At 39.1% G+C, this 20,715-nt stretch overlaps 1 protein-coding gene across 8 annotated transcripts in view; it reads left to right on the top strand.

Moving 5' to 3' along the window:
* The window catches only part of RBMS1 (RNA binding motif single stranded interacting protein 1), a 241,227-nt gene that overhangs the window by 206,042 nt on the left and 14,470 nt on the right, over window positions 1-20,715 (top strand). For all 8 annotated transcript variants that reach the window (XM_056110254.1, XM_056110256.1, XM_056110253.1 and 5 more), the window contains exons 5-6: window positions 2,414-2,571; window positions 6,946-7,025. In XM_056110254.1, the coding sequence (XP_055966229.1) occupies window positions 2,414-2,571; window positions 6,946-7,025 (238 nt within the window). The remainder of the gene's footprint in view (window positions 1-2,413; window positions 2,572-6,945; window positions 7,026-20,715) is intronic.

The raw sequence follows: 20,715 nt of genomic DNA, 5'->3' as shown, positions 1-20,715 counted from the left end.
TTTGGAATATATGTTTTTGTCTCCCCTACTTAACGATAAGCTTCTGGAAGACAGGAGTCAGATTGCTTTATGAGACTGGACTAGGTTTCTTTATGAGAATGGGCTGTCCAATAAGGGCTATAAATGTAACTTGGCTAATATTAGGCAGTCAGTACCCCATCAGAGAATGGGCCCCCTCACCGCTGGCCTATTATGGGCAGACTTCCGCAGGAACAGATAATCTTTAACACACAAGCAAGTTTCGGTAACTTGGAAGGTTAGAGTAGGAAAGCCAGTCAAGGAATTGTGTGATTAATTGAATCAAGTTGGTGGAGGTATTAAGTGATTCAAATAAAGCAGCAATAAAACATCGGTGAGCCTCCTACAGAAGAATTTGAGAACATTAATCCCTAAAACAGTTTGCTTTTCTCTATACTTAAAACATTTTGTCCATTATTTTTTTCACTTTTTAATCCATGTTATTTTTTTTCATTTTGACATGCACTTATTAAACAAGTCACTTTCTAATTTTTATACATTAAAGAAAGTATTGTAATTTCCAATAGTAAGTTTTAGTCAGCAAAAGATAAGCATTGGTACCACACTGAATTTATCTAATTTATACTAAAAGCAGAGATGATTGCCACTTTTAGCTCCAGCAATTTTGAACATTGGAAATTCCATAATTGTTTCTTAGACTTAATCTCAGTGACACATCCTGGGAGTCTCTGCTCCATACCATTGTGACTGGGCAAAGTGCCTCTGACTTTCTCTTTAGAAATAAGAAATCATAGAGATGTGACCTCTTTTGCTCAGTTTCTCAGTCTTTAGTATTATCAGAATTTGGTATAATTTGGTACTATCAGTCTTTGGTATATCAGAATATTAGCCATTCCCTACAACACCAAATTGCTTTAAATGTTACCAAATAGGGGTATCATAAAAGATCATTGTTTACTTGCTGATTATAAAAAACGAAGTCTCATTTCAGATTTAGATGATGCTAGATAACATCTGTTAGTAGAGACTTTGTATAGATTGAAACATGCATGCACATCACACTGTATGTCGTAAACTGCTATGCGCTTTGAAAATGTAAATTATGAGTGTTGCTTAGGACTAAAATATCAATTAGTGTCTTTGTTAATAGTGCTTCTTAAGGAAAAATCATTGAGTAGTTCAATATGCAGAGATACATGGTTAGTAAGAACAAGGAAAGTCAGACCTCAGCTTACAACAAATGTCACAGAGGTGAAATTTTGACTTGTTTAGAAAAATAGTACAGCTGTCTGAACTTTTTCCCGAAGAATTAAACACAATGCTCTTATGTAGTTTCTGGTTCTGAAAATTTAGTTGTTGTCTTTGGTTTCAACTTATTTACCTCCACAAAAGAATGTTTGAACTAGAGGGATACTACAATGGGTAGAGGCAGCTGACCTGGGTTCAATCCAGGGCACCCCATTTGGTCCCTGAGCCCCATCAGGAGTGATCCCTAACTAAGCACAGTAGGGAGTGGCCCAAAAATAAAAAATGAAACTAGGAAAGGTGTGTGGAAACTGATCTAATTATTGTTTCTGGAACTTTTATATGTGTATGGATTCACCTGGGAGATCTTACTGAAATTCTGCTTCTGGGTTTGGGATGAGGACTAAGATTCTTCCTTCTCAAGTAACTCAATCCCTTCTCGTCACTGGATCAACAAGAATGTAGGAGAATTACTTCCCTATCTACTCAAGTTCAGTTTTAACAGAGATCCTAAAAATCCACTCTCCCCGGACTTTATCATTTTATGTAGGGTTCTTTTATATTGTTTCTTTTAGGTGCTCTCCTTTTCCCATTGGTGATCATACCTCAGAAGCAGCAGTAAGGAATCTGTTATAGGGCAGAGAGGAAATGCTGAGTGGAGCCCTATTGGGGCTATTGACTGACTTTGTCCAGGATCTGGATCTTATCTCTGAACATATATAGCCACCTATGCATGAACTGGAGGCCTGAAAATTGCAGTGGAAAAGAGTTGATTATTTGGGGGATGCTACAAGCAGCTAAGGCTTGTGATTCCATAAGGGCATCCTCTCCAACTCAGCAGTACCTGCCAGCTGTTATACTTCCATCTTTGCTAAGCAGGCTCTGTGGGGTAATGTCTGACCTGCACTGATTGGCTCAGCTCTGACACTTCTCAGTTGTACAAGGTCACTAAGTAATCTGTAGTTCTATGACCTCCTTTAAAAGGACCAAACAAGGACTAGCTCAGCAGTAGAGCATTCACCTTTTATGTGTGAGGCCCTGGGTTTAGTTGCCAATACTGCAGAACTAAATAAAGAAATGACATAAAGGTCCTGGGCATAGAAAATGGCTAAATATAAAAGTATATTTGTTCACATAAATATTTCACTGCATGATGAAAATTAATGCAGAGGTCTTTTTTCTGTTTTAGCAACAGGAACAAGATCCAACCAATCTGTATATTTCTAATTTGCCACTATCCATGGATGAACAAGAACTTGAAAATATGCTCAAACCATTTGGGCAAGTTATATCTACAAGGATACTGCGTGATTCCAGTGGTACAAGCCGTGGTGTTGGCTTTGCTAGGTAAGCATGCTACCCTAACCTTGTTTCATCCATAACAATTGCCAATTGCTACTTTCCTAGAAAATAAAAATTGAGCAAGAAATGAAACTTAAGGTAGGGATTTAAAGCTAAATTATATGTAAATACTAAGCTGGTTTGCATTTCTACAACTTTTTTATAATTTTCTGAGCATTTTTTTTAGTATGGGATTCCAAGCAGTTCTTGTGGAACACTGCTGGTGTTATCACTTCTAGTGCCCAAAGATGTGGCGATGCTCTGACCCTGTGGTGCTGGGACTGTACAGAGGTTCTGCATTCTTCTCCCTGGCCTAGGATTCTTGAACAAGGGAACATTAAATATCTGGTGACTTGGGACAAGGAAATGTCACACATTTTTATAGTCTGTTAAATTAACAAATATGCCTGAACCTCCTTAGAAATAAAAATCTCAACATTATACATTTTGCAGTTAGTTTTTTCTCATTAGATGAAAATTATTTTATTGAATTAGTAAATTAAAAAGGCCCTCCCGTTGATCGTCGATTTGCTTGAGCGGGCCCAGTAACGTCTCAAATTTAAATGACATAGTTACTATAATTTAAAAAATTATATAGCACTGCATCTCACTACCCATGGTGACACCCATTAGAAACTTTTATACATTCTCTTCAGATTTTTTTAAGTAGTAAAATATTGCAAATAGAGCCCTCACTTCCTCCATTATATTTTTAATCCATTCTCAAAAGAGGATACATCAATGTTTGGTTAATTTGGTTTCAAAAAAATATTAAATAGATAAAACATTGATCTTTTTAAAAAAAAATTTAGGGGCCACACATTCAAAAGAACAAAAGCAACCTGTGTTGGTGCGGATGTGGCGAGAAAGGGACCCTCCTTCACTTCTGGTGGGAATGCTGACTGGATCCACCCTTTTGGAAAACAGTATGGACGATTCCTAAAAAATTAGAAATTGAGCTCCCATTTGACCCAGCAATACCACTCCTGGGAATATACCCTGGAGAGGCAAAAAAGTGTAGTCGAAGTGACATCTGCACTTGTTTGTTCATTGCAGCACCCTTTACAATAGCCAGAAACTGGAAGAAACCTGAATGCCCAAGAACAGATGACTGGTTAAAGAAACTTTGGTACATCTACACAATGGAGTACAATGTAGCAGTTAGAAAAAATGAAGTCATGAAATTTACATACAAGTGGTACTACATGGAAAATATCATGCTAAGCGAAATGAGTCAGAAAGAGAGGGACAGACATAGAAAGATTGCATTCATCTGGGTAGCATAAAGTCAGGGCTGGAGTGATAGCACAGCAGTAGGGTGTTTGCCTTGCACGCAGCCAACATGGCCAACCCGAGTTTGATTCCTCTGCCCCTCTCGGAGAGCCCGGCAAGCTACCGAGAGTATCTCGCCCGCACGGCAGAGCCTGGCAAGCTCCCCGTGACTGAATATAAAGTAACAAAATAAGAGACTAACACCCAAGAACAGCTGTGATAAATACCAGGTTGTTCACTCCATGGCTTAGAGGCCAGCCGCACACTCTAGGGGTAAAGGCAGCTCAGATAGAGAAGGGAGCACCAAATAAAGGGTGCTGGGAATATCCGCCCAGGATGGGAGATATATGCTGAAAGTAGTCTATAGACCGAACATGATTGCCACCCATTGTCTCTTCTGCAGACCACAGCACCCAAAAGGAGAGATAGAACAAAAGGGAGGGCCCTGCCACAGAGGCAGGGTGGAATGAGGGGTGGGGGGGTGGGAGGGATACTGGGATTGGTGGGGGTGGAGAATGGGCTCTGGTGGTGGGATGGGTACTCGATCGTTGTATACATGTAACCCAAGCACAACAACTTGTAAGTCTACAACTGTACCTAATGGTGTTTCACTAATAAAACAAACAAATTTTAGGGGCCAGTGAAATGGTATAGCAGGCAGGGTGCTTGCCTTGCACAGAGCTGACCCTGGTTCAATTCTTAGAACCTTAAATGACTCCCAGGCACTGCCAGGAGTAAGTCCTGAGAACAACTGAGTTTGATCTCCCCCCCCAAAAAAAATTCCAACCCATAAGTCCAGGTACAATAATCTGATCTTACATAATGCATTATTAAGAAACCTATTAATATTATACTATGTCAGGTCATGTCTACTGGTTTCGAAGTATTAATTTTGGAAGGAGTGGGATAAGCATCGTACTGTCATATACATTATCCTGTTTCACAGTTGTACATTCCACAAACTGTAAGACCAACAGAGTAGTGGACACTTTTACTTACAAGAAAAATTGAGGCAAAACGAGACATTTTCATTGTCAGCATATAGCCAGGTAACAAAACAAGATCTAGTATTATTATGACTTTTAATCGATTGCTTTTTCTCTGATAGGCAAAAAAAAAATTTATGATACTACTAAATTACTATATTTGTGCAGAGTAACCAAAGCTAGTGAATATCTCCAGTGTGTATTTTGACTGTAAGAAGGACGCAGGTGAAAGAGTGAAAAGACTTGATCTCCTAAAATTGTCACCTCTGTGGGGGTTCTTCTAAAAGCAGATCAAACATGTTTATTTCAGTTCCCTAAAATGTAACTCATTTGAAAAGTATTGTTAATCATTAAAACTAAACTGTAACTCTGAGTAATCAGGATTATAATACCTTTGAAGTGGATTACTCAGTTTTTTTCATTCAGAAAAATAAGTCATAATCCTTTGACCACCCCCCAAAAAATATTTATGTTTAGCCATCTACAAGTGAAGAATAAATTATAAAATTAGGTTCCCTTATTTAGTTACTCCTTTGAAACCAAGATGAAAAAGAAGGCATATAACTGACTTTACTAAGTTGATTTTAAACATGAAGTTAATGTAAAACACACCTTCTGATAACATTTTTTATTATGACTTTTAAGTCTAGTGTTTGTAAATATGTAAAAGAAATCACCCTTATTAAAATATATACATATAGTACCAACAACATGGGAAGTATCATGCTAAGCAAAATGAGTCAGAAAGAGAGGGATAGACATAGAAAGATTGCATTCATCTGGGGGATATAAAGTAACAAAATATGAGATTAATACCCAAGAGTAGCTGAGATCAGCACCAGGAGGATTACTCCATAGCTTAGAGGCCAGCCAGGCATTCTAGGGGAAAGGGCAGCTCAGATAGAGAAGGGAGCACCAAATAAAGGATGTTTGGAGGATCCTCCCAGGAGGGGAGATGCATGTCGAAAGTAGACTATGAACTGAACATGTTTGCCACTCAATACCTCTTTTGCAGACCACAACACCCAAAAGGAGAGAGAGAACACAAGGGATTGCCCTGCCACAGAGGCAGGGGGGGATGGGGGGGATGGAGGTGGGAGGGATATTATCCCTGGTGGTGGAAGATGGACACTGGTGGAGGGATGGGTATTTGATCATTGTATAATCGAAACCCAAGCACAAAAAATTGTAAATCTACAACTGTACCTCATGGTGTTTCACTAATAAAATATATATATAACCAGGAAGTAAATAGATGCACTAGAGTTTTTTTGGGGGTTTTTTGTTGTTGTTGTTGTTGTTGTTTTGCTTTTTGGGTCACACTCAGCGATGCTCAGGGGTTACTCCTGGCTCATGCACTCAGGAATTGCTCCTGGCGGTGCTCAGGGGACCGTATGGGGTGCTGGGAATCGAACCTGTGTTGGCCATGTTGACTGCGTGCAAGGCAAATGCCCTACCCTCTGTGCTATCACTCCAGCCCCTGCACTAGAATTTTAAACTGTTAATCTTGTTTTTTATTTAATAGCTTGACTATTATGTATTAATAGTTTTCCAAGTTAAAAAATATATATACATTTGCTCTGCTTGACTTTGAATACTCTGGACATGATTATGTTTATGTTTATGTTTTAGAATGTGTAGTGTGGCTATCAGTTATTTTACTATAGAAATCTACAAATAATTGTTTTGTTTGCAGGGGTGGGGGTTTGAGGGGCATACCCAGAAGTACTCAGGACTTATTCCTGGCTCTGGGGTCAGGATTATATCTAGTAGGGTGTGGGTAACATATGTGATGCTGGAGATTAACCCACTTAGCTGTGTAGGGCAAGCACCTTACCCAGTGTACACCTTACGTAGTGTCCGTCACTCCAGCCTACAAATAAGATAAAAGATAGATAATTCATCTTTATCTTTTTCACATTTTTGTGAGTTTTCATATGTAAACCCCTAAGAATATATGCTAGAGTCTAGGGTGTAGCTGAGTAGTAGTATGCATACCTTGTGTGTGTGAAGCTCTGGATTTGGCCCCTGACATCACATATTAAAGTATTCTAAAGCACAGAAAAAAATGAAAAACTAAGGTTTCTGACTATTGATGTGTTCTGTTTTTATTTATTAATAGGATGGAATCAACAGAAAAGTGTGAAGGTGTTATTGGTCATTTTAATGGAAAATTTATTAAGACACCACCTGGAGTTTCTGGTATGTTGTAAAATTTTGTCATGTAATGACTTTTACAGTAAGAGGGGGTGAAAGCCTTCACTTTTCTCTTTGAAGTGTATTTCTTTAGAATTCACCTCTACAGGCATTGGGTGTTTATGAATGTTACTAGAAGACTCATTGGTAAGGGCTCCTCTCTGACCTGTAATCAGAGCATCCTTTAACCCATCTTATCATCACCTGCAGTCACACCTGTTGAGGACTGTGGTGCGCTTTGCCCCAGCTCTGGCTTTGTTCTAGAAGATTTCAATGTGTGTGGCTCCTCATTCTTTTACTGGGCTTGCCCCTCATTTCCCATGACTGTCATGTGCTGTGACCAAGAACATCGAGCTCCCCATTCCAGAATCACTACTACACGTGATCTGATAAAAACGAGAGAATCCTCTATTCCCTATTGACTCTCTTTCCCATTTCTATCAGATCTAGTCTCCATTTAGTTAGTGGGATGCTCAATTTCCTTGTATTCTATCTCTTGGTCATAGAAACTTACTGCTCCAGGCAGTTAGGCAGTGAACCCATGCAGTGGGGGTTGTCTCCAGCTTGGCAGTACCCTAAGCATACGTCATCCCTTCTTAGAATTAACAACCTGCTCATGTCCTAACTTGGCCCTGTAAGTCCTAAGCAGATGATTTTACTTCTTCAGGATGCCTGCTTCATTTCTACAAGGAGGACCCTCCCCTCCCCACAACTTTTTCTTTTGTCACAAGGACAGAAGTCTCAAAACTAGAGTCGAGATCCCATTCCTTTGGGACCCTGCAATTCCAGTTACCACTCTCTCTTAGAATTTTGTCTCTCTTTTGCTATTCACATTTCCCCCACCTACACACACACACACACACATGCACGCGCACACATACACACACACACACACACACACACACACACACACACACCAACCCCAAAAACCTTTATTTCCAATTCTTAATAACAAATCTTTGGCAAGACTAAAATGTACAAATAAACAATACTAACTGGATTAAAATTATAAAAAAATAGACATCTTTAGAATCTCAAAATATACTGAACAAAATGAAGAGCTTCATGCCAGTAAATTGTTAACCATCGATTTTCTTAGAAAACTACTTGCATTTGAGTTGGTTTGGATTGCTGTGGTATTGAAACTAGATAAGACTATGTACACAACTTCTCAGCTCCTTCTCATGTTGACCTTTTACTTCTCACTTCCAGGTCAAATCTCTACTCTTTCCATCTCACTGCTTCTCCTAGTGTGCCATGGAAATTTCCCCTGGTAAATTTACTATATGGATTCTCTAGAACTGTCAGGCTACTTTGCTTCAACAACATAAATGTATTGCCTCCCAGTTCTGGGGTGTGGAAGTCTAAGATTGAGTTAGTGGCAGGGCTGGCTCTTGTGGAGGTCCAATAAAGGACCATTGAAGGCCTCTCTCCTTCTCTTCTTGGCTTTATATGACCTCTCTATGAACCTCTTCACAGCATCTACCCTCTATAGCATCTGCCCTCTATATTTGTCTGTCTCTGTCAAATTTCTTCTTTTTATATGAATACAGTCATTGAATTTGAGTCTACCGCAATGACCTCCTTTTTAACTCTAAGAAATGTATCTCTTAAATATGTCATATTCTGAGTGCTGAGAGAACTACAATTGTTTGGTAGTCAGATAGTGGCATGGAGGAAAAATACAATCCATAATAACAATCCTGCTAACAAGTCAGGAGGCTCTGCTGGTCTCTCTTTCTTTGCTTTCCTTTCCTCTTGTTTGTTTTCTTCCCGTTTTATGTTAACTCCTTCTCTTCAGGGGGCCAGTTTATTAACTAGTTTATTATTACTGTTTCCCAGAATTCCATTCTTGGCTCAAAATTTTGATGACTACATTGCCTCTTAGGATATCACCTACCACTTCTGTTCAGAAAACTCAGACATTCATCTCATCCTGTCCTTTCTCCTGCATTTCATGCTATTCTTAACCAATCTAGTTACCTTCCCAGCTAATTCCTGTTTTACTTCCTGTAGATTCTTTTCTCAGTCAGTGTAACCAAGTCGGGAATTCAGAATAGAATCACTCAGAATAGGCTTTTCCCATTCTACCCATCATATCTCATATACAAAGTTATTCAAATATATTTTTCTCTTGGTTATTCCTAGAATCTCTACTCTCTATCCCTCCTGACACTCCCTAGTAACCTTATAGTCAGTCATCTAATCTATTACAGTAGCCTCCTAAGTGCCAACAATCAGAGATATTTAGATAAAGTGTGGGCCCTCTGTTTTACATCATTGCTTAAAGATCCCAACACACACACGCGCGCGTACACACACACACACACACACACACACACACACACACACACACACACCCCTCACCCCGTGGAAGGAATGGTCCAGAGTCTTAGAATAACACCAACGACCATAGGTGATAGGCTTCTCAATCCAATGTAACTATATGCCCTGCCCTGTAACTGCCCTATCTTATGTATCCTGCCCAGTGCTGAGGAGCAGCTGGCATCCTATGCTGTTTCTTTTCTGGCCAATTTCCCTCCCATGTTTCTCAGATCCTTCTAGTTCCCTTTAACCTGGCCCTCCCACACCTACCTGCCAGGGCCTCCTCTGATCTAGTTAGAATACTCTTTCTCTAACCCCTGAGGACACCCCCCAGTATCATAGCACAGCCTGTTTCCACATATTAGTTCATATCACCAAAAGCTTCACAAAACAGAATTCAGTTTTATCTTTCTATTATGGTCAGCATAGTACCTGAATGCTACTTAGCAATATCAAATATGCATTGGTTTTTATATGAATTCCCTTCCATTTAAGATCGTGTTACCCATTTGCCAGTGAACACTTTAGTGACTGACTACAAATCAGAAGACATTTCAATTTTCTCCCATTGCCTAGCATGGGTAACAAGCGTTCAGCATTTATTCTGCTGTAGCATCGAGATTCTGTCCTTGGCTGTGTGGCTGATGGTTATGATTAGGGATGCACTTCAATTTTCTGTATCCAACTTAGTTTCAATTCACAGAGTCCCTATTTGTAAGTATGTGTGATGCCACAGACTGATTGTAATTCATTCTTTAATACTGCAACTTGACAGTACATGGTTTGCATGGGTCTATGTGAACGTGAACTGCCTGCAGGCATGAGTTTGGAGCATAAAGTATAAGGCCTAGTAGTGCAGCATTCCAGCAAACTCAGTCTTTTTGAAAGTGCTTCCTGTTTTATATTCCCCACAACACATGAGCTGAAAGGAAAATAAAATGTTTTCCCTCACCAACCAAGAAAAGAGAGAGGTTTCTTAGGTGGGAGCCTCCTATAACCCTTGCTCGCTCATGCCCTCAAAGGTTATCCCCTGTGAAGGACTGTTTAGTCACTTACCTGTGACCTCTATTTTCTAAACTCACTCTTGCATGCAACAACGAAAGTTCAGGAAGGAAATGCATCCCATTAACCATGTATTTTTTTTTTAATTTTTATTAGTGAAACACCATGAGGTACAGTTGTAGACTTACAATTTTTTGTGCTTGGGTTTCAGTTATACAATGATTGAGTACCCATCCCTCCACCAGTGCCCATTCTCCACCTCAAGTGCTCCCAGTATCCCTCCCACCCTCTATCCCCCCATCCCATCCCACCCCTGTGGCAGGGCATTCCCTTTTGTTTTCTCTATCCTTTTGGGTGCTGTGGTTTGCAAAAGAGGCATTGAGTGGCAATCATGTTCAGTCTATAGTCTACTTTCAGCAAAACCCTGTATTTTGATATATTGATCTAAGATCAAATCTGAATCCTGAATGAAATGGATCTCAAATTTTATGGACTGAGGACAGACAGTTTCCCCCTTATATCTCCAAAGGACTTCATGATTTTGTCATGTTACTGTTTTCTTTGAAATATGTTTGAAGCCTTATTGGTTTCATCTAATTAAAAATATTTTTTTAAAAAGAACTTGATTTGCAAACTACATGTGATTGTAAACTTCTCTGTACCTTTGCAACTAGTATGGTTTCTTCCACACTGAGAACATCATCATGATGGGGACAAGGTCTTTATAGTCAAGCCTGTCTTTGTTTTGAATTAGAACTTTATTTGTACCCTGCCATTTTTTAATGTTTAATTATCTTTCCTCTGCATTAATTAGTCTTGGTTCCCAACTAAAGTATGGTTTCTTTGGCCACCGGGGCTGTGTCTGATTTTTAACTTTGGAAATCAGCAAAGCTGCCCATGATTTCCAATAGTGTTCTCATGTAAAACTCATCACAACAATCTCGATTCTTTGGGATAACTTTCTATGAGGGTAAACTAACTTGAGGCTGGAGGTGAAAGGACCATGGTTACAGTGAACTTGGCTTTTTCCCAAATATGCATCTTGAGTAGCCTTGTGAACCCACAACAGAATTTGAAAGTACTTTCAAATTCTTTGGGTATTTTCCCCATTTTGGTGCACATATGAGAAATATCTTTGACTGCCAGCGTGTTTATTACTGCTGTTCTCCTGGCCCTCAGTTAACTGACACTTCATAACATGGGATGTGTATTATTTATGTGTATGTGTATTACTCTTATTTTCAGTAAGAGCCAGATTAAAAACCAAAATATTGTCAGGTAAAGATAAATTGAGCCTTCACTTCAATATTTAAATAATATAGGCTCAGTGCTAGGTAGACATAACACCTCACAAATATAGGTAGAGGATGGGCTATTTAATGATGCTAATTGCTTTTCTGGCAGAAGTAGAATTATCCAGGATAGTTTCTGTCTGGGTATTCAGATTCTTACATTCCTGGCAATTGCTGGTGATACTGAATCCAAGTACAGAAAAGAAACCCACAGTTCCCAAAAAGTTAACATAATGCTCTGTGAATTCCTCTTAATTGTTACACTTTTAATAAAGTTTTAAGATGACTAAGCAGGAGGGAGGTTCAGCTGTGGTCCTGAACTGTCACTTCTCATCCTCCACTCCCCTTACAGGCACTCTTCTCCAGAGAGTGAGAATGGCTGGGTTCCCCACTGAGGAAGGCATGCTCCACCTGGACCCCACAAAATCCAACTTCCCACATGACAATCTGTGCCCTAAAATTGCTTTTAAAATGGTTTGTTTAAAAAGGGCTGGGTGGGGAAGGATAGTTGTGTGTGTTTTTGTGTCTGACAGTTGACATACTTTCAAACGCTTTTAGTAGATTCTTCTTGATATGTATATTAGTTTCTCTGTTCAAAAAAAAAAAACTCTACAGATACAGACTCATACTACTCACTTCCTTCTATCCTTCCCCACCCAGCCCTTCATTTTTTCTCTGGATTTACTTTGGATTTATTTGGATTTACTTGGAAAATTCCTAGTCAGGATAAAAGAACCAATTGGTGACACAATCTAATTACATAAAACTTAAAAATATCTAGTATTCTTAATCAAAATACTGTTGATTAAAAAAATGCACTATTGTAATTCTGTTATCTAAAATTTAAAAATAAAATTGAAATGCCCTTGTAATACTTTCCTGGAAGAATACAGTCTCTGAGAAGACTAACATACTTAGCTTCTTAGCTACATCTCTCCACAAACTGCTTACCCTGGCAAGAGACATGGCATGCCACAAAGGATACTCCTGAGTTCACTGCTGAGGGGAAGAGACAGTGTGATTACCCATCTCTTTCTCTCATTTTTGACCTGTCTGTGACATTAGTGGAGACTAATGCAGGAGTCTGTGTGGGCAAAGGGAGAACATATGTAGTCACTGGGTTTGGGCGCCCAGGTTAGAGGCTCAGTGTTAAGCTCACTTTGTGTGCTGCATTCCCTCACAAGTCCCTCCATGCCTCAGAGAAGCTCCAGTGAGGGGAGTGTGGGACTGTTGTTGACTTCAACCCATAGCTTCACTTGCTATATATCTGCTTTCTGTGCTCCTCTGAATTTTTTATTGGGTATGTGCCAAGTAGGGTTTGGAAACCATTCTTAGCCATATTTCATAACTCTGTTTGTAGGTGATATTATTAGGACATTGTCCAATGCCAGCAGACAAAAATGGCAATGTTTAGAAGAAAAATTATGACTCTAGTAAAAAGAGTGGAGATTGTTCAGAGGTTTTTATTACCGATTTTATTCCCTGAATGTTTATCTAAAGCATTGTTACTCTGTAAAGACAGGGGGAGAAATGGGCAATTCTGGAACAAAAGAAATACTTGAAAGACATGCAGTGCTCCTGGTGCCTTGAGGACAATGTGATCATACTGTAGGAATCAGCTTACATCTCCCTCACTCAGTTTGTACAGTTGCACATGTCTAAACTTACACCGACTGTTGAGAAATGATCTCTGAGGATAGTCCATGTAGGAACAATAAAGGACATTGAAGATAAAGCAGCTCTGGCTGACCAGTGGAGTGAGCACCGCCTCACAAATCTAAAACTCAACCCTCTACCAAGGATGCAGAATATAGTTTTTTTAAGAATTTACAGGGGCCTACAGTTTGAAAATTGTACATGTTTTAGCCAAAGATTCTCTGAGTCCCATGTTGATTATGAGAGATTTGTCTCTAGCATTTGGGACCACCTTCGGTCACACTCAGCCTGTAGCAGATCCATCTAATCAGTTCTACCCCTTTTTTTCCTCATAGGAAGAAACAGTTATAAGTGGAGTCACTTAAGTGAATGGTACAAGTATTGCTATGCAACAGTCTTATAAAAAGGCATTTGCCAGTAAACTCAACCTTAACTATAGTTTAAACATGTCTACCTCCTTCAGGCAGTTCTTTAAATCTCACAGAATCCAATCCTATGGAAAACCAACTGATCCCTCTCCTGAAAATTTGTATTAATCTCCTTTTGTATTTCATAATAGGTCATATTCATGAGCTGCACAAACCATGTATATTAAGTGTAGCAGTTCTTTGACACACTACTACCATTCCCATTCTACACCTTAAGAAACAATATTAAATAGCTTTTCAGAGAAATTAACAAATGTTAAAGCTAATTTCAAACCCAGGCAGGCTAATCCAAGATCAGCATCTTGACAATCTAACCACTAGGAGAGCAGTTGTTCTTGGATTAGAGAGAGAAATTAGATACAGATGCTTATAGAGTACTATAACAAGCCACACATGAGCCACATCCACTTTTCAAGTGGAACATTATGTAATCATTTTAAAAATAGTTACAGAGGGAATGTAATCCATGATGCAAATGGTAGATGAAAAAGACCTAACAATGCAAATAAAAAATCCAAATATATACTTAGAAAATTAGTAAATGTGTTTGGGCTGGATCCACAATACAGCAGCTAGGGTGTTTGCCTTGCAGGAAGCCAACCCAAATTTGATCCCCCAGCATCCCATATGGTTACCTAAGCCCACCTGGAGTGATTCCTGAGTACATAGCCAGGAGTGAGCCCTAAGATAGGTGTGCCCTCCCCCCACCAAAAAGAAAAAAAGGAAAATGAGTAAATATTAACATTTATGTTGTATTGAGGAGGAGGTATTGAATTTGTATTTTCTGTCCAACATGACTTTTAGGTTTTGTGTTCCTAATTTTACAGATAGTAAAAGCCATGGAGCAAGACAGCATACTCTACATGAGTCAGAAAGGGAACCAGGTAAAAGCAGGAGTGGAGGACAGACATCTGCAAATAAAAGCTGTAGCTCTCTTTGTGTTTGAATAGGAACACAGGATTGAGTTAGAAACAAACCTTACCAAAATCTCAAAGGAAAAAACAGTGTTGTGCACATCAAAAACAAAAACTAATACTTTTTTTGTTTGGATGTTTAGTTTGAACTTTCAGAAAAGAGTCCCAGATAGTCCCTTGCATGTTGTTTGTTAGTTGAAGAATTTTGAAAGTAACCAGCATAACCAGAAAGAATGCTAATTAGCATCGCTAAGTGAGCTAGTTTTCCAAGACCAAGGCAGGAGCTTTTATCAAGGACAGTTTATATTTTAGAGACTGATGATTGGGATAAAAAGTACTGCATAACTGGGGAAATGGGGGTGGCAATAGCCATTTCTCCAGCTGTTATTTTTGTCAGCGTATGGCAGGAAAAGCATGAGAAAGACCTTTCAAAAACCATGCAGGAAAGTCCACACTGTTATGAACCACGTAGAACTCCAAGTCCTCTGAGCTGCACCATGAGATTAGGGGGAAGAGCTGCCAGGAGATCAAAGCTGAATTTATACTGCGCGGTCAAAGCAGGCATTCTGGGAGTCATATAGTGTGCATATCATGGACATTCGAGCATTAGAATGTATATGAGTATTTGAACTTTGTATGACTGAAACCCAATCATAAACAACTTTGTAACTGCGTATTTCACAGTGATTCATTAAAAAAACAATGTAAAGAAAAAGAAGTAAACTACTTGGTTCTGACTGCTGAAAGTGTTCAAAACTCAGGGGAAGGATGAAAATGTAAATCATCTTATTTTAGTGCACTGCTATTGAAGATTAAATGGAGTTAAGTTTCAATATATGTCAGTCTCTAGGAATTGTGGGAGACCAGAGGTAGTATGGGGTTAAGGAGCTTGCTTTGCATGAGGCTTATCCTCATTCTTTTCCTGATACTGCATGTGGTCTCCTGAGCACAGGGCCAGGAGTATACAGCCCTGAATACCGCCAGATGTGGTCCAAACCCCACCTCTAAATCTAAGGAGTGCCACAGAGTCAGGCATTTGTATAATGCCTGAATAACTTACTGTTGAAGTTTTTGTTAAGTCCTTTAAGGTAACTTTGCTGTTACCTTAGATGGCTCTTCAAAGGTGCCTAAAAATATCAGATCAATGTTTGCATTTGTGCACTGCTGAAGGTCATTCTGCATTAGTCAGACTTTTGAAGGTAAATGTTCTGATTGGTTCTGAGAAACAAAAAAAATAGCTTTTCTATATTAAATAAAAGTAAGCTGACCTGAGAAATCTCACAAGACATCTGAGGAACACCCTTCACAAAACCAAAAAATCATGATTAACAAAGAAGAAATTCAGCCTAGATTATTCTGCATATTTGGCAAAATCAGATGATATGAGCTGAGTTTATATAATGTTGTGCCATTTTAACAGTAATAACAAATTAAAGTATGAATCATTTATTAGAACTCTTTACAATGACTGACACAATAGTGTAAAAACAAAGCCTGATAATCAAAAGAATTTGCCAAATAGAAATTATGGATTATAGTTATTGCTGATCTTTTAAAATTCATATTTAAAACTTTAAATACTGGAACTAACCTGTAGATTCCATAAGCATGTTGTTAGTATTCATGACACTCGGGGCTTGTCATTCCTCAGTTTGATCTCATCTTCAAAATAAAAAAAAAAAGAAGGAATCTACTTAAACATATGTTCTCTGGTACAAACTAACAAGAGAGGGACTCCCAGTCTTGAATATGGAAAATGTATATTAGACTCTGAAGCACAAAGTCGAGACATTTCCCTGTTTTGCAATAAGCTATAGAATCCACTATTAAGATAAGAATCTATCTTTATCTATCTATGTTACCAAAGATAATAGAGTAAATGAGCTTATTTGCAACAAGCTCATTTACACTTAAAATTAGTGCACCAGAACCAGGAAATAGTACAGACATTAGGGCGCAGGCCTAGCATGTACCCTCCTGGGTTTGATTCCTAGTCGGAGTGTGGCCCTGGTAGTCTCCATTATTGCACAGTCCTAGCACACTCCAAACAAAATAAGAATTGAATGATAACACATATCTGAGTCTTCTACTTTTCAATTATATGTAATAGAAATCAGACAAGTCTCCAGATAAATATCAAAGGTTAAAAGTATGTTTTCCAAGTAATGGAATAACCACTATAAAAGAAACATGGCTCTTCCTGTATTGGAAGTTACTCTGCTTCTGTGACATTTTTTCAGGGGTGGGGGAGGGTGGTTTGGACCACACTTGGCTGTGCTCAAGGACCATATGTGGTTCCAGGGTCTAACCGGCTTTCTAGGTTTTCCTAATATTTGGAAACACTCTGGTTTCCCAAACTCTGTCCAAACTCTGAATGAAGGTCAGGTATTCCTGGGGTCCTATTTTATCTATCACTGTATCCTTACCTCTAAACCCTATATTCTGCGCATGGTAGGCATGCAATAAAAAAATCTAAACTAGAGATTTGGAGGGGAGGGAGAGGCAGTGGGAGAATGTTCTTTCAATCAGTGCTCAGGTGGTGCAGGGCTAAACTGGCAATTCTTAGCTAACCAGGCCATCAGTTCAGTTGGAGGGCCCAAGGATGTGATGCTACTTGAGCTCTGCAGTTCGAGGGATACCCAGGGCACCCCAGCAGTGCTGGGGGCATCCAGGGCTACACATGACAGTGGTCAGGGGTTGCACCAGCAGAGCTCAGGGAACCATTTGACCAGAATCAAACCCAAGGCACCTACTTGTATCGTTACCACTATACTCTCTGCCAAAGATTTGAATTTTATTCATTGTTTAGGATCTACAAACTGTTTCAAGGGTATGTTTAACTTTGTACTACTGTAAGATTATGATTCTTCAAAACTCTAGTACTTCGCTATCAAAATGAACATTCCACTAATATATGCCTTCCCATTTCCTCCAGAAACCATATTAAATACTAGCTCTTTTTTACCAGTCCATTTTTATTTCTACTCCATATGACTGACATCACCCTTCACATCTTTATTTTACTTAACATAATCACCTCAATTTTGTCCCAAGAAAGCATTATCTTTTTATGTTAGTGATAGTATATTACATATATGTGCCACAGCTGCTTTTGTATGGTCATGTTTTAATGGGCATTTGGCTGATAACAGGTTTTGGCAGTTTTCAGTGTTTTGGTTATATGGGTAAGTGCTGCTAAACATATTAGTGCACATATCTGTCCAGAGTAGTATTGTCATATCCTTGGTTAAAGTCTATCTGTAGTATTGCTGGATACAGTTTCCTATAAAGGCTGCACAAATGTATACTTCTACTAGCAGTGCACCAGTGTCCTTTTCTCCACATCCTTGCCAACATTTGTTTCAGGTCTTTTGGATACAAAACATTCTTACCAATAAGGCATATCTCATTGTGGTTTTCACTTTCTTACACAATCCTGACATCATAAGTGATGCTGAGAATTTTTTTTTCCATGCTCCAGTGGGTCCCTCTACTATGTTACCAAAGATAATAGAGTAAAATGCTGTAAGACTTTTTATATTCTTTCACATGGAATATGGGGTACTTCTGTTTCCCTCAAAAACTGTATTAAAAACATTTCATTTCTACTGACTGTAATTCTTTAAGAAACATTCCTATGATAAGGGACACCTGCCAGTACACAAACTTGCTACTTACCTTTTTTGCATTTAGAGGAAGAAGATATCCTAATGAAGCACAAAATCATCTCGTCAGTATAAATCATTTTTTATTCAGTTCCATCTTGTTCTTCTTGTTTCATGTGGAGTGATGTGTTTGCAAACATATCATCACTCAGTGTTTACTTCATCATTATACCTTTGTAAGCAGACTCTTGTTGCTTAAGATTGCTTTTCTCTTCAGAGCAGTCTGCAGCGTTTTTTAGAGTGCCTAAGCCCCCTCCTGGGGAATACTGCACTTCCTGGGGTCAGTAGTAGACTCAGGATCAGTGGGGGCAGGATGGAGGTGGGGGTGCATTCCCTTTGCTCACTAAAAATAAAATTCCAGATGGGGTGCTAGATGATATTCTTTTCTTTATGAGGGTCTGGTAGGTATAATAAGTTTAGGACCTTCTGGAATCAGTGAATGAAAGTGAATTGAAACACCTGAGCACAGAGGAGGACACTGGCCTTTCTAAAAATACCCAGCATCAGTAATCACTAGGGATTGCAGTCTCACTTCTCTGTCCACTCCTGCCTGTTTAGACGGCCAGTAAAAGTCCATTCTGGAGCAAATCTAACTTGTCACCTGCTTTCTCTGGAAGAAATGATCAGATGAAGGAATATGGTCCACTTGCTGTGCCAAGTAAACTCTTTTTGTAAGAATTTCAGCCTAGGCACTGGGCTTCATGGTGCCTCCAGACAGAAGTGCATCCTTGAGGTGCCAGCACAACTTCAAGGTACCAGGTGGCTATCATGGAGAAACCGGGCACATTGGCAGGAAATGTGCACTGGCGAAGGGATGGGTATTGGAACATCATATGACTGAAACTTAATCATGAACAACTTTGTAACTGTGTATCACATTTTTAAAAACATAAACAAATTTATGGAGAGACATCTTAAAATCTCAGGTGTTTTTGGAGGAAACACTGGATATCTTAATAAACTTTCTAGCTATGTGGAGAGTGGGATTTGCTGCTTCTGACTTGTGCTTTTGAGCTGTGACATTTGGGGGGTATCCTCTGGCCAAGGCACAAGACTGGCCTGACTCTGGGTAGGACCAGCCCCTTCTGCAGTAATCTGTTTTCTACAGTTTCCCTACTGTAGTAATCTGTTCTCTCCAGTTTCCAATTGTACCTCCAGGATGCAGTTGCAAATGAAAGTTAGAAAGTTTACTCACTTCACTGCCCCTGATCTACCTTCTGTGAGTGTTCAAAAGTTCCCAAAGCCAGGACTTTAATTTTGGAAAAGACAGTATGTTCATCTGCATTCTAGAATTTGGTCTGGGTCCCTCTGTCCTCATACCCAGTCTCCCTTAAATAGAATTTCCTTATTCAGAAAAACCTTAAGAGGTGGGAGGAATGGAGCCAAGGTAAAGAAAAGATTCCATTCTGAATGGCCAAACTGGCCGGTATTCTCATCAAGCACCTAATGGTTTTGCTTTTGCCTCCTCTCTATACCTTTATGTCTGCAGTCATGTAGGAGTAAGCTCACATTCCAGCCCACCCTTCTGGAGAGGCTCACACCAGGGAGAGAGAAATAATAAAGTACCAACCAGCACCCTAGACAACTCAGTGAGAAGGAATTATGGTTTGGTTTTGTGCTGGGCTTTGTTTTTTTTGGCAGAGCTATGTTGAGAGGCACTATTGCTTACACCCTGTTATTAGTGGGTGGGTAATGGTGATATAAAATAAGAGATGAATTAGGATAATAAGAGACAAAGGAGAAAGGAGTAAATTTTCGAACAAGTAATATTTTTCTCTTCATGGTTATTTAACTTTGAAACAAGTTGAAAGTAATAATCATGACTAAAGTAGACAAAGGATGGAATGTGAGAACCAGACAGGAAGGTGTGATTGCCTTTATTACTTTAACTAGAAACATACAGAAATATACACAACTTTCAGGAATATACTGCTAGCTCCATTAAAAAAAAAAGCCAAGAAAAGAAGTAGTCACCAGTGACCTGCTATGCCATAGGTTTTTTTTTCTCCATTTTCTTTTTCTTTTTTTAATTAATGACTCCACATCCCTGAAAGCCATCCCTGTATCTTTTACTTTTGTAAGCCTATTTCTTGGGATCATTTTATTACATGGATATATGGAGAAACCATATCAAGTTGGATGATTAAAGGCATAGAAAAGATTTTAATATAGGGTGGACTGGTTTTCCTACCTTCTCACAACACCCATCTTCATTACTGTATTAAAAAGTAAACAAGGCCTATTTCTATATATTGACCGAGTCAACCAAAATGTTTTAAGCACCTAGACTATGCCATATACTGGGACACCTGGGACAGTAGTGGACACACAAAAGTCTCTGCCCAGTAGACCTCATACTCCAGAGCTAGGAGACACCCATTGGATTGCCACACTGGTGGATTATTAGTAAATAC

Source organism: Sorex fumeus, unplaced genomic scaffold (assembly GCF_029834395.1).
Source record: "Sorex fumeus unplaced genomic scaffold, SorFum_2.1 ptg000009l, whole genome shotgun sequence".
Classification (NCBI taxonomy): domain Eukaryota; kingdom Metazoa; phylum Chordata; class Mammalia; order Eulipotyphla; family Soricidae; genus Sorex; species Sorex fumeus.
The sequence above is the reverse complement of the archived record's forward strand: the minus strand, read 5'-3'. Positions and strand labels throughout refer to the sequence as shown.